At 36.6% G+C, this 15,122-nt stretch overlaps 1 protein-coding gene across 2 annotated transcripts in view; it reads left to right on the top strand.

Annotated features, from left to right (window-relative positions):
* The window catches only part of USP22 (ubiquitin specific peptidase 22), a 98,992-nt gene that overhangs the window by 41,980 nt on the left and 41,890 nt on the right, over positions 1-15,122 (top strand). The window contains exons 3-5 of one of the 2 annotated variants that reach the window (XM_027469146.3): positions 7,072-7,185; positions 7,732-7,776; positions 12,489-12,590. In XM_027469146.3, the coding sequence (XP_027324947.1) occupies positions 7,072-7,185; positions 7,732-7,776; positions 12,489-12,590 (261 nt within the window). The remainder of the gene's footprint in view (positions 1-7,071; positions 7,186-7,731; positions 7,777-12,488; positions 12,591-15,122) is intronic. The other variant, XM_027469149.3, reaches the window with a different exon arrangement.

Here is a 15,122-nt window from a genome sequence, read left to right on the forward strand (position 1 = left end):
TATTTTTATATATGAATGCAGACATGCATGTGTGCAAGAAAAATAACTGGTGTGAGGCTAAGGAAGATCCACGTTACAGATACTCTGAGTTAGATCAGTTCACTTAAAATGTCAAAGCTCTGTAGACCTACTCCTTGGTAGGAGCCAACTCCTGCATTTCCATACTATGCTTGTATCTGTTTCAGATACTCTCTTGACACGTTTAGTAGTATCTTAGAATGGCACCTAATATATTTTTTGGTTGAAGTCTTGGTCTACTCTGAAGCCCTGTTAGAGATAAGTGAACCAGAAGGACAGGGGTTCGTTGGTTAAAAGACTGAATAAGAAAAAGCTGGGAAACTGACATACCAATTGGTTTCTAAGAAGACTGGCAAACATAGTCCTTTTCAAAATGAGTCCTCTTAGAGTGCATTCATTATTTATTAGATCACAAACTGTTTGTTGAGGAACTGGTTTTTCTAAGTATATGCTCCTATAAGTCTGTTTGTGGTGAGAGGAACTGGATGGGTGAGCACAGTGGTAATGCTCGTAGAGTAAGGTGAGGGTGTTTGTTTGTAGAATTCAGAAAATTTCCACTTTCCTTACAAAACAACTAAAAATGTTCATCTGATTCAAACGAAACAACAAAAAAATGGTTTCTATACTTGAAGTTGGTCAAAGGAAAAACAAAATCCTGTCACTGCTGCTAATGTGTGGCTGCCTCTTAGAATTTAATATGTAGAAACAGAACAATTTTATGTTAAGACATGACAGTAAAAAATATTTAATTTCCATTTGAGTTGGAAAGCATTGACAGTAATGTTAATTCTGCAGGACGGCAGCAAAGTAGAGTTCTTTTGTAAACAAGTGAGACTTTGATTGTACCTCTCTGCGCGGAAGGGCAATTAACACAGCTCCCAGTGCAGTGTATCGCAGTGCTGGAGTAGCAGTCTGGTTTTTCCTTTTGCATCCACCTCCAGAAAGGGGTAGAAAAGGTCATCTGGGCATTTTACCAGCCTCTTGATTTGACTTCGGTTCTAATGCTTTGCTTTACTGTAGGTGTTGGAGCAAAAAGCCTCTTAAGGAGATGAGGGCAAATGGAAAATAGGATTTAATATATTACAGTTCTGTCAGAGATCGATCATGTCAGGTTAATGTCTTTCTGATAATTGCTTACTTCCTTTCTCTTAAAACAAACAAACTGAACTAATTTGTCTAGATCAAGTGAAGAATTTGACATTTTGTTCCTTTGGAAATCTCTACTTGGGTAGAAATGACAGGGATTAATATAAGAATTGTAGATGTGAGGCCAAATAAAGGGAGGCTGATGACAAATGCATTGAAAGTAGTGTGTGCAGGATGCAGCCTTCACTTGCAGAACCAGACCACGTTTTCTGCTATTTGGCTGAGGAGAAGGAGTTAGGTCTCTGGGTGGAATTTGTGGCGGTCACAAAGTTCAGAGGTATTGCTTACACCGAGGAGGGCTGGGTAGTCCCATGATAAGAACTAAATAGCCTCATTGCCTACAGGAATAAAAATGATATGAAACTTCATAATAGGAAGCATGAACTCTTTGTATCTCAACCTAATAATATCCTTGTGATGTGAAGCAGAGGAGGAGGAAAGCATTTTGGATATGTTGGTCAGCCATAGGGGGTATGAATGTGAACCTCCGTTGTTTCTCATAGCCATTAAAAATCTGTTCTAGGATGCATCATGCAAAGTATTGCATTAAAAAAAAAACAAAAAAACTCATTTGCTTCTACTGTGGCATAAATTTTACAAACCAGACTGAAGTAGTAAGAAGCTGGCAGGCAGTTGTTTATTGCAATTTGTCTTTTGCTAGGAGCTGCTCTGGTAACTGTGCAGGTGGTTGCGAGCTCTTGTAAGTCTTCTCACAGAAGCTCTTCTTGGTATCAGAAATGACTCCTGAAGAGTTCTCTGTGCTCCTGGACTATTCTTAGCCCTCGGAAAGCCTCCTCCTGAATATTGTCAGCTTGCTCCTTGCCTGCATATTGTCAGCTCTGCATACATCTGCTTGCCTCAGCCCCAGCTACTAACTTCTGTGCAGTTCTGGATTTTACTGCTGCATTTTTTTTGAAGATGGTGCTTTGAGGGAAGTCTGCATTGATCAGATGAGAATATGCAGATGAGTGTAAGCAGTTCGCATCGTGTCATATGGAGCAGCACAAAATCTGGTAACCGACATCGGGATTCTGTCCCCAAATTTCAAAGGAAGATTGCATCTGCAGCGTTTAACAATTTCTCCCTTTTAAAGCTGAGTAAAATTTTGTGGGATCAAGAAAAGGTGCTTCAGCCACAAGGCCTTTTCATCCTTTTAAATTTTCAAAGGTTTGCTGCAAACAAGGGAATGGTTGAAGTTTGTAAGGTCACAGAAGGGCAGGGAAAAGACTGGAAAAAGACAAAGCATCTTGTACAATAGGAACTGCAGGGCAGCTTTAGGTATAGGCTTGCAATGGGCTCCTCTTTTGTGTACTGTGTGCATCCACACATGTGTAGGTAGTGTGCGTGTATATGATACGTATATTTCCTGAATGAGGTCAAGTTGGAGTTAATATTTTGTTCTTAATAAATGCACAGAAATATTCTAACAGACCATGATTCCTATAAACTAACAGTTAAAAACATTTTTGGTGTCTAGACTCCATAAGGGTTACCAGGGCATCTCTCTCTCTATATGCACACATGCTTGTACATATACCTGTTGTGTAACTTGGGGGCTTAATAACGCTGCAATTGCTGTGACAAACACAAAAGATGAGGGAAAAGAGTAAGTAACTAGCCTTTAATGTGTCTGCTCACCTTTTCCTTGTAAAAGATCAAGTATACAAGTCAATGAATGCTTCAGATGAGTCTGTTAGGGTGTTTTGGTGTGTGTGTGTATGTATCTTTTAATGGAGATCAGTGAGATTTTGTCTTGCCTGTAAATTTTAATATCTTATCAGTTAAGAATCTTATCTGTGGTGAAGTTTCCAGGTACGAGGAAAACAGGAAGAAGGCAATCAGAAACTTACCGTGAACTTGAGACTAATATCTGAAAATGGTTTAACGATTAACAGTTAAGGTGTGAAACGAAAGGAGTATGAATTAGCCTAGAATATTGGCTTAGAATACTGTCTTAAAAACTAGCAATTTAGTTTATATGTTGGAGTTGGACGGAATATAAGTAACTTGGAAAGAACGTGCATGTGTGTTGATTTCAGGTTGGTAACATGCCAAGATTGAGTCGCAGAAATTCTTATCAGAATTAATTTTATTATAGGTATCATCCTAAAATAAAGGTGTGAATTTAGCATAGTAATTCACAGACCTTAATTCTGTGTTGCTGTCAATTTTGTTGTCCTTCAATGCTGTGAGCTTTCCAAGGAAGATACCAAAATGTGAATCACAAATAAGTCACCTAATGAAAGGCTATCGTATATTACACTGAAACATCCCATGTTTAGCTGAGCAGCATTAGTTCTATTCACCTGGGCCTTTCAAAAACTAAACATGCACGTTTCTTACTTAGGTAAGATTTGCATGCACACGTGCTCTAGGTGTGGCGTGGTTTTACCTGCTTTTTTACGTACCGTTATCTTGTTCCCACTATCTGATCTCAACATTTTCACGAGGACGTCAGTGGATATAGTTGGCAAAGTAAAGCACTCAAGCTGAAACAAAACACTTCACATGGCTCCCAGATGGGGAGGGGTTGAAGACCTTTTGCTGCCTGGATTTATACTTTCACCTCTGAATTGTTGTCTTTTGAAATTTATTGTCACTTGCACCGGTTGATAAAGTTGCTCTTGTTCTTGCATGGTTTTCTGTGGTGCCTATGTTTCTTCTGGCCGATGGCTTTATTTTAAAACAAAAATATTTCGGCTTTTTCTCTGCTTTTGTTGCATCTGTTTAGAGTTTTATATATGAAGGGATATGAGGAGAACTGACTTAGAATAATGGTAGCCTGTTGTCAGTATAGAAGGTATAAAAGGCAAAGAAAAATGTTACGTTGCAAGAGGCCTTTTCATTATTGAATTATTTTGCCTCTGAACCCCTAAATACGTATTTTGTGTTCCTGGGTCAAGAATGCAGAATAATAAAATTTAATAAAATGACATGACATGATATTTTTTTAAAGCTTCTGGTTCTTTCCTATTAAAGAAAAAACCCTGTACTTCTACTGAATGCATATTTTAGTTTTGCAGAGTAATCAATTTTGTATGTGTATTAAGATAAAAACTGAATTAAAATACACTGATAAGAGCTAATTAAATGTTTGCTTTGATTTTTGGAGGGAAGAAAAGAAGTATCTTCAAACTCATGAATTGTTTCTTGCTTGTTTTCAGAGGGGGGAGTAGTAGTGTGAAGAAAAGCAGATACCTGGAAGGTAGGAGTAGCAGCCTTACAGAGGAGCCTAGTAAAAGGGACATTCATAGTGAGGAATGTGGGACATCGTGGCAAAGTTGGCAGTAGTTTAATCTGAAATGTCTAGGCATTGTTTCTAGGTCAGTAGCTCCCAAACTTCTTATGAAATTGAGGCCCATTTTTGTTAGGTTTGTGATCCCAAATGCTAATGTGAATATGAAATTCATAAATGTGCATTTGCATACTTAACTGTTGTAGTGTTTTTTACTGAATTTTCCGGTTGGTGTTTCAATTTGAGCTAGAGCCTCAGAGCAATTCAGTTTAAAAATTCAAATCACACTAATTTGAAACTTACAGACCTTACCAGTGGGCTCTCTTTTTCTCGGATCCTGAAACTGAGCAGCTGTCTTTTGTCTTTCATTAGAAATTCCTGCCCTTCCTCTGCGTTACAATCAGGCCTGTGTAACCTCCTTTTTATTGGTGCTTGAGGTAATTTGTCCAAAACCTATTGCAGTCTTTTTAATGACATTAAAAGTGTTGGCATATATACAACTGTATTGTTCACATAAGTATGCTGAAGAGAGGACGTTTTCTCAAGAGTCCTTAATCAGGCAGTGGACAATTACGGCTTTTACTAAGCCAGTGTTTCTGTTAAACTTTCTGATTCTTTACACCAGAAATTCATTCTGCTCTGAATAAGTGGCTTATGTAAGGTGATCTCTTGTTGGTTTTGGTCTTGACATTCATCACTCACACGTGTAAAGCTAGAAAGCTTGGAGAAGTAAGGAAGCACAACATACGGCTACCCTTTCTGATCATAGAGTGAACATATTAGTGCACACAAAGTGCCCCATTTATCTTATATTCTGCTAGAATCTAATACTCCAGCCTTTTTTATTTGACTGGGCTGTTTTGGGGTCTTTTAGAAGTATAAAATGTAGAGGGCAACATGAGATTTTATTTTTCAAAACTGATACTTGAATTTTTCTTTTTTTTTTTAATAATTGTACATAACTGGTGGTGCATTAGATAATAGGGTAAATATTGTTTAACTCTGAAACTGGGTAGCTTAATTGTGATTTTTTTCTAGCATAGTGCTTTGTTACTGGTCTCCATTGCAGTTAAGGTTCTCATCCCTTTCTGTGATAACCTGTTAAAGGACTTGACGTCTTCCAGATAGCAGGGTGAAAACCCTGGTGGCCCAGACATTACACAAGGTAATGCAAGCCGTCCTTATCCTTTTCCACAAACTGATTGTGGTCCAAATACACAAAGCAAAAGAATAAAATAATGCGACAGATAATAGACGTTACACAAACTTCTTTAAAGTTACTGATCTATTTATTACTTAACAGAAGTAATAAACAAATTGACCTAATGATTGAAAGAGAGATCTTGAAAGAGGAGGAAAAAAGGACACAAAGGACTAAATGATAGGGGTAGAGGCCGTGAAGGATGAATGAGATATGGTTAGAAACCTTACCAATCTTAATTTTATTACTGAAGTTAAAAGTGGAGCACTAATCAGAGCCCACATCTGATACCGTTGCAACTTCTAATTCCACCTCTGCTGAAGCTGATGGGTTTTTTGCTGCTCACAGTTGCTGCAGATTGGCTTGGGCACAGTGTGGCTGGAGCTGGTCGTGGCACCGTGAGCGTGGAAGATTTACCTTTGCTGCCTGGTAGCACGGACGGCGGAATTCCTGCCGTGTGGCGTGTGGTTACGCTTATTTACGACTTCAGAGTAATTCGGTGCTGTTTCTTGCAGGCCACCTAATGTGGTAATCGTTTCCTTTGTTTAGAACTAGTTTCCACTGCAGTGAGATTATTTTCGTAGTATTTTTATCCAGAAATAAAAGGAATTTAGAAATAAAATAAATGGGGGATATACTCCAGAGGGAAGATGGTGATGTGCTACTCAGCTGTTTGCTAGATGCAGATTGTATTTTATTATTACTATTTTATTTACTGTTTTTCTTTTTGGCTTTTGTATGTTTCAATGTGCTGGAAAACAGCAGTTTGCTACAATTAATTTGCACTTTATTCCTCCCTCGGCCTATCTACAAGCAAAAGGTCATATCCCAGTTAGCTGATTTATTTTGTTTATTGGCTTTATTTTCTTTAGGGTTGTGAAAGAAAAATGTTGTTAACATTCATATGTCCATTTAAAAAGAACATTTTAAACAAAGCGAATTGTGAGATACCTAACCTGTGGAATAAACTACTGCAGAAAACTGTGTCCCTGGACAAGTATCTGATAAGTTTTCTATTCTGTTTGAGTTTTCAGTTGTTTTTTAAATAGGTGCTTTCTAATCATTCTAATGGCTTTGAATATATGTCATAGAAGAAACTATTCAATATCAAATCTTAAGATTACGGTACAGTGCTAGTTTTGCATATAGAGCAGTCAGTGACTGAAATTATGACTTTTGGTTACTTACGTCTTTGTCTGAAAGGTATATTGTGAGTTGCCAACAATTTTGAGGCAGCTAGCACTTTGTTGTCTTGCTGTGCCAGAAGCAATTGAATAAGTCATACAATCACTGGAAAATTTGTTTTTTCTGTTTTTTTTTCTTTTTTTTTTTTAGACTCTAAGGTACAGATGTTTTGTTGTGGAATGTATAGAAGAAGGAGTGCCTAACTCAGAAGCCTGCTTGTAAAATGTCTTCTAGTTTATGAACTCATGTCTTTTTCCTCTTCCCCAACTTCCCTTCTGTTTTGCAGCCATAGACCTTTTGTATGGGGGTATATACTGCTTTATGTGTCAAGATTACATATACGACAAAGACATGGAACAAATTGCCAAAGAAGAACAACGAAAAGCTTGGAAATTACAAGGTTTGGTTTTCCTGCCTGAATTTCTTGTTTGTTTTTAATCATACCTGTCCCTCCCATTTGTCAATGGCAAAAAACAGTAAGGGGAAGAAAAGAGCTCTTTAGAAATAGCTGTGCAGGCCATGGGAGAGAGATGTTTAGTGCTTTCCAGGAGTTAGACTGTTAGTTTTTAACATGTGCGCCACACCTAATTGTAGGTATTGTAAAAATATGTTAGTTTTAATTGCAAAAAATATATATAAAAGATCTAACATTAATCCTGCAAAACGTGCATATCAGTCAGATCTGTACTAGGTAGAAAATGTGACGATCTGCTCCTTTAGGCTAATGTGTAGGTGTTATAGGCAAGAAGTCTGTTCCCCTCACATGAAATGCCACCTTTGTGTGTGATTTTTGTTTTTGTTTTTTAATAGAACGTGCCAGCTTACTTTCACACCTGTGCTTTCACGTTACACGCACAGTATCTATGTAGAAATATTTACACACAAATATATGTACACACATTTGTTTTATTATTCAGTTTGCTTTCCCTAATTTTTTCTTTTTTAGCCTTCACCCCAACAGTGGTTTCTCACTACCAGTGTACAATGACAGGTAAGAGGCGTGGGCTGGCGACGCACTTCACTAACAAGCGTCCCTTTGCTGATTATCCTGCCATTTTAGACATGAATCACAGTTAAGAATGCCAGTTTTATCATGCAAATTGTTTTCCTCTTGTTTGGATAAGTTCCAATGAGTGAATAATTACAGCAGACTTAATTTCATATGCCCTTCCCATGACAGAACTACTCCAAAACAAACCTTTTGTCTTTTTTTTTTTTTTGGAAGGGAAAGGAAGTAGCATTTATCTTAAACCAAGTAGTTTTTAAGCATCAGTGACAGTAGCTCATCATCCATTTTCAGTGGCCTCTAGGGGTGTGTTTTCTTAAAGTGGGAAAGTCTCTATTTGAAGACAGACAACTTCTGTCTACTAATGTCTCGTAGTGAATCCACGGCATCCTGTTTCAATGTGACAGCCTTAGTCAGGGCTGATATGACTTCAAACCATTCTTAACCTCATTTCCAATTTTAAAAATAGCAGCTAACATCGTATTAACTAGAGCTTTTCTGATGGTCTATCAAAAGTACAGCTGCTTTTACTTAGTTCCTACTACAGATCGCGTTCTGCTTTCTGTTTATTCGCCGTTTTGAAGGAGTTCAGTCAGAGGAAGGGAGGACAGAGAGGTTGCCAGTGAGCTCTCCAGAAAGTAAAGAATAAAACGCATTAGCATAAAGTACTTTTCAAAGCATGATGAAACGGAGATGTGGTTTTGGACCTCGCATTTAGGCTATGCCCCTCTTCTGAAGGCTCCTTCAAACCTTTCTAAAATGTGTTGTTGTCCTGGGTCCCAGATTAGTCAACTACAGCAGCATAACATGTGCTCACGATGCTCTAGAAGAGCAAGGCCTCCCACTTCTTACTTCTGAATGTGTAAATTCAAAGAGCATTTTCTTAATTATGTCAGCCTTAATGAATGATAGGCTCGTGCCTTCTGGACCAAGAAGCAGCCAGTTTGTCCTCCGGCCTACTCCCGGCTGCTGTAGCATGTATGCTGAGGTAACTGGTGGTTTGTCTTGTCCCCTTGGGCCATGAAGGCATGTGGTGAAGGGAAGAGTCATTGAGGGAAGAAATGCCAGGCAGAAAGCCTCCTCTGTACTGGTTAACTGGTCTCTGTATTGGTTAAATGGCTAGTTAGTGGCACGGCATTTGTTTGTATATACACACACATACATCTATGTATGAATGCACGTTGCATCTTCTGTCCCCAGAGAGCAAATCTGTAATGACCAGGGAAGATGCAAGATGGAGGAGTAGGCAAAAATACATTTTAGATTACTGGAGTACATCCTATAGGCATTTTTCTTTAAAGTTGTGGCAAAAAAAAAGCTTTTGTTTTATGGCTTTGCATTGTGAAACCATGCATGTTTCTTAGCAAAATTTATCTGAGGAATGAAAAATAAATACGTATGTGAGAAGTAGTAGAGAATTATTCCCTTCTTTCTCCATTGCTTAAATCCATCTCCCCCTATCTGGAAAATCACGAACTATAAAGTGGGAGGGAACCCTCCCTCTTCCAAAATGAATGACAAGATCAGTACATGTACATATTGTCTCATTTTTATATTTCTATGAGAGAGTTAATTTATGTTAGACCCTGTTACCAAATAAAAGAACTGAAGTATGCAAAAACTGAGATTGCCTTAAAAGTGAAGTGTAAATGTTGTATATTTTCAAGCTTCTACCTACAGTACTTGAAGGGTATTAATATACACTTTTAATAATTGCTCACATAACAACATGATGCCTGGAGAAGAAACTTTAAGAAAAACCCCAAATATCATGAGAGTCATTTCATAGTCTTGTAATGTTAACTGTTACAGTACGATGAGTTTACAAGCCCAACTATAGTTCAGGGTTATGTGATATAACTCTGAACAAGTTGTAACTCAACTCAACCTTTTTTTTTTTTTTTAATTCAATATTCTTTAGTAAGGAGGGAGATGAGAATATACTGGGCCCTTCATTTTATTTAATGTTTGGATTTTTTGGTGGGGATGAAATGGGGTTTGCTAAAGGATTGCAAAGTAAGCAATCCATGTTAATGTTTATTTGCAAAATTATGATTTTTATAAACTAGAGCCTTAATTGTCTTCTACTTCATTCATCCCTGATAAATTCTCTGAAAAATGAAAGTCAGCCTAATAAAATTAATTCTTAGGTGGAGATTTCATATCCTAACTTGAATCTCTGGTTTTTCATCTTTAAAATGATGAATATTCACTCTAATAACGCTACTTTCCCGTAATTATAAAGAGTAATCTATGCATGTTTTGCAAATCTTTAAGGTAATTTATATTGGATTTTTTGGCATGTTTGTGGGTGTTATTAAACTTTTTTTTTACTACTATATATATATTTTTAACTTTAAAACATTGAATCATCCCTAATAAGTGGATCTGTTGTGTGTTTTTTTTTCTTTTTCCAAATTTTCAAGGGTAATGAAGTCTAAAGTCTCAATGTTCTTGTTAAAGTATACAGCAGGAACAGATTTTTTTTTTTAATTATTTTTAGTTTCAGTCTCTGGCTTAACTTGTACTCTTTCTAATGAAAGAGTTCTGTAAGAAAGTTTTGTCTGTTTTACGCTGTTTGTTGTGACATTAACTGTACGTGTTTTTCTGTTTTGATTTCATTTATTTTAACTGAACAATATTCAGTTCACCCAGAATCCTGCAAAGTAATTCAGTCTGTCATATTTAACTTTACTTACTTGAAGAGTTGCTCTCATGAAATGCTATTGTTACCATCCTCTATAAGCATTTAAGCCGTATAATTATATATAGATATATATATTTATATATCAGTAGTCTCACTGATATGTGGGACTATTGCATGCCTAAAGTTGAGCGCACATGTGTTTCCAGGTGTTAATTGTTTTTAATTTTTTAAAACCAGGATTTTAACATATCTGAAGTTGTGTTTTTTTTTTTTTTTCTTTTTAATTTTGATTTTGAGATCTCGTTTTGCTCTCACTCTGTACTAACTTCACCAATATGTTTAAAGTATGGTGAAACCAAACACAGGAATTTGAGTTTATAGTAGACCAGTGCAAGATCTGGTGCTAACAATGTGTTGAAAATGATCTTGAGTTCTTTTTTTTTTTAAAGACCAATTTCTGTAAATTCCTAAGGGAATGTTACAAATACGAAAAGGTTGCTGAAGACATCCAATATAAAACTTATTGGAGGCCAACGTTCTGTCATATGTTAACTGTCCATATGTGCGTCTCTAAAGTTGCTTCATTCAGTGTTTGCCTATGCATACTATATAGCGTATTCAAAGCACTGTGGCTGTTTGATCTCATCAGTCTGTTACGCAGTAATTAGTTCCTTTTCTGTTTTCCTGGGTGTGGAGCTTGATGCTGAACCTTGGATAAAGGAAAGGGACTGTATGATTCTGGTATTCTTTCTTATGCTTCTTGCATAATATATTGTTGAATCAAATAAAGTAAAATAGAGAGGTGCATCCATGTAAATATGAATTTTCTTGTCCTCAGGAATCCAAAAATGAGACCTTTTATTGCTAGAACCTGGAGGGTCAGTAGTAACTATGAATTGAACAGTTTGGGGTGGGTAGGTTCTGACAAGCATAGCTATTTCTGAAAATGAAGATCAAAGAGCTATTAAAATTTAATGTATATTATGCAGAATGTGTAAGCCTCTAGCTATATTTTCTACTCTCCTTCTTTTCATATGTATGATTTATAATTTATTTTCTGTAGCACAGCACTGCTTCTGCTCCATGCATTCTGTGAAAAATAACTCTTAATTGACTTTAATCCTCAGTTTTAGAATAGATTGCTTGTCATCTTATTATTCTTTATTTTTAATGCCCAGATGCTTTTGTGACTCACTATAATTGACCTTGCATAGTAATTTTTCTGTGCTACATAAAGCGCTGCAGCAATACTTAGCTGGTCAGCACATGAGTCTGCATTGTTTTTCTTGTATCAGATTTACACTGAGCACAGCTCTGCTTACTTCAAATAAATTCGCTGCACTACTTAACTGATTCATTTCTACTGCACTTCCCTTTGAACAAAAGAAGTGTATTGGAAATAACTGTTAATGTTTAAACAGAATACTGACAGATTATAGCTGCAGCTCATGAGACAGGGCAGATAAGTGTTTGGAGAGTTTGGTTGGTTGTTGCTTTAAACCTACTAATTGTATTTTTAGGTAATATTAGATATGTCATTGAAAGTGAATCTTTAAGTACTAAAATTGCTAATATCCAGTGCTGCATAAGGAGAAGTTATACTTAGTAATAATATATTATGAAACAGGTAGTAAGAAAATATACCTGTTCAGTACTAATTCCTGCTGTTCATCTGTAAAGATAAAGACTGTACCTGTCCATTAAGTTGGCTCAGTTTGGATTTATTTAATAACAAGCCAGAATTCAGTGATGAGATTTCTTGGTTATCCTTTACCTTCTCATAAAATCATTTCCTTTTAACTGGAAGAAGGATTATAATCCAGTAATGGAAGATTAATTTGAGCTAGGTATTTTTTTAGTTCTTGTTTGTTGGGAGGTTGGCTGCAGTCTTTTTGAAGAATTTTTTTTGGAAATCCGTTTCCTTACATAGATTCTGTCTCAATTACATTGGTTCTAACTTAATGGACAGTATGTTGAAATTTTTAACTTGAACAGAGTTTTTAATACTTTTACTAAACAACTTCCTGAACATTTCTTTTCATCTGCTTAGGCATTGGAGAGAAGTATTCAACATGGGAGCCAACCAAACGAGAGTTAGAATTGCTACGACACAACCCCAAGCGGAGAAAAATAACCACAAATTGCACCATAGGTAAGTTCTAGAAATCCTTTCTGAAACTGATTCTCAGCCACTTGAATTTTCAAAATTGTATTGTTCTTCCGTAAATACTTTTTACCTGAGTTAAATTTCCTTAAATTTATTATGTTAATCTATTGGTTATTTTATACCTTCTTCTTACTGTAGAAGGATGTCTGCTCTGTCACTTCAACGACTGATGATAGTTCATCTGTGTAACAGATTTTTTTTGACGATATACGCGTAAAGACTTTAACAGAAATGAATGACATTATCTCAAGCCAGTCTACATCAGATCGCTTGTTAGATGTACAAAGGGAAATCCTCTACTTTCCATAGTATCCTCTAGGATCCTTAATTATAGAAGTATTTTGGTAAATCTATATTCTGCAGACAGAATAAGCAGAGTGGTATCTTTCTGCTTCATGTTTTAAACACTAAATAGGGTCTCTTCAATTTTGTATTGACTCTAAAATGATGCAATCTGTTCTCCAGTGTGTGTCAAATGGCAATTTTCAAATGCATATCAAATTATAGAGTTCAGTAGTCTGGAGCAAAGAACTCTGAAAGGCAAGCATACCTACTAACAGCTGAAGAGTATTTAGGTAACAGTGACGAAAATGAACAGCGTTTTCCAATTTTTTCCTGTTGTGTTTTGATTGTGGGAATAGGGGGGTTAGAATCCGCTTCCTTACAAATTGTAGGCTATTGGACTTTTTTCTATACTGTGCAATGCATGGTAACATTTTAATGGCAAAGGTACAAGGTTGGAAATACAACTATATGTATTAGAGGTAGGAAACTGAAGGTTTTTTCCTAATTTTTACGCTGCTTATTTTTTAATCAGAACGTCATATTTTCTACACATTTGCTGTTGTCAAAATACACCAAACACAATCGATAAAACTACTGCCATGTTTTCAATACAGTAAGTCATAATTAATCCAATATATGCATGTATTTATTTGAAAAAAATGGACTGAGAAGCACAGAGTAAGTTTGTAAGTTGAAAATGTGTATAGAATGGTAACTTTAAAGAAAAGACATATGCATTTGCAGTAGTGGAACAGGAAGGACATTTGGAAAAACATCTGTACTTTGGCAACTTCAAGCAGCCTGGGAAAAAATAAGTAGGCAGAGATTGCTCATATCGTGTTCACAGCAGGATTTTGTGTTCTATGAAACTTCAGTATATTTTGTAAAACTGTTAAAAATTACTTTAATACCACTGCACAGGACAAAAAGAAAAAATGTTGGCTTGATAGAATTTTGAAGGTGAGTGTGACCTTTCTAAGGAATTGAAGCACGTTTGCGTGGTGTTTCTTTCCAGTTTGAAGGAATGCTATGCTTACTCTTAAACGACTTTACATTTTTTCATTCTGTTTAAAAAGGACATGTCTGGTTGCATGAAATCACATACAACACTGAATGGGTGGGGGAGCGTTCATGAAACACAGGGGATAAGGGAAATGACTGATCTCTTTACTTCTGCAGGCATGCTTTTAATAATTTCTCCTACTGAGCCCTGGAGCTGTCTATGCGCTGAGATTTAGAAAGAGGGAAAAAAAAATCAAAGCACCCAGGAGACATAATGCAGTTTTGGGCTACAGTTAAAAGCAAAAGACTAGCTTTCTTTCACAAAAATACTTTGGAGGCTTAGCTGAAGGAAGAAAAGACCTGCCATTGTCCTTGAGCCTTTTCTCTCCATCTAACCTGATGCTAAATATATATCTGCTTCAGAGTATTTTCCCTTCACTTTCCTCACATTGACTTGTCTGTTTGCAGTTTCAGATCAGTGAAGAACCCATATGCAGACTGAAATACTGCAATTATCTGGACATTCCCATTTTTCTCTTTCTAATTCTCAGTTCTTTTGACACCAAGTTTTTATCAATTCCATAGCAGATATTAGTGAATCGAGTGTATCTTCTGAGGTAGGTAAGTGGTTGAGCAAACAGGCATAATGTCCAGTTTTATTGATTCTGAAAATGGAGATTATGTTAATAGCCATCTATGAGCATTGCACATCTGTTGATCAGTCCCATTCACAAAAGAGTTGGTTAAAGCATAACCAGCTGCCTTTTGCATATAAAATGTTCTCGGCAAAGCTTTTTTTAAGAGGAAAAATGGGTGTTTGCGTTCTTCTTATGTCTTAACCTCCAGAGATAACCAGTCCAGAGACTGAGGGCAGTCAGGAGGAAGCATGTTTTAATTGCTCGTTGATAACCTTCTGAAATGTTCTTTTGCTGATAGCAGTTTAAACATTAGTGTAAGGCAGGTATATTATGAGCCTATGAAGAGGCTGCCCTCACTAGGAGAAGGGACTGACCAAGCTCAAGTTCACAGGCAAGTAGTTTATTATGGTGTTGGACTCGAAGTGCGCGCGAGATGGTTCATTCAGGCACCGTTTTCCGAAGCTAGTGTTGCTGTTATCATTAATACCCCCAGAAGATGAGTTCTCCAGAGTACATGTAGTACTAGCTTGGGATCATCTGGTCTCTGATTAGCATATGAAGTGACTTTGTGGCTGAAGATTGGTACATCAAC

Source organism: Anas platyrhynchos, chromosome 15, assembly GCF_047663525.1.
Source record: "Anas platyrhynchos isolate ZD024472 breed Pekin duck chromosome 15, IASCAAS_PekinDuck_T2T, whole genome shotgun sequence".
NCBI lineage: Eukaryota > Metazoa > Chordata > Aves > Anseriformes > Anatidae > Anas > Anas platyrhynchos.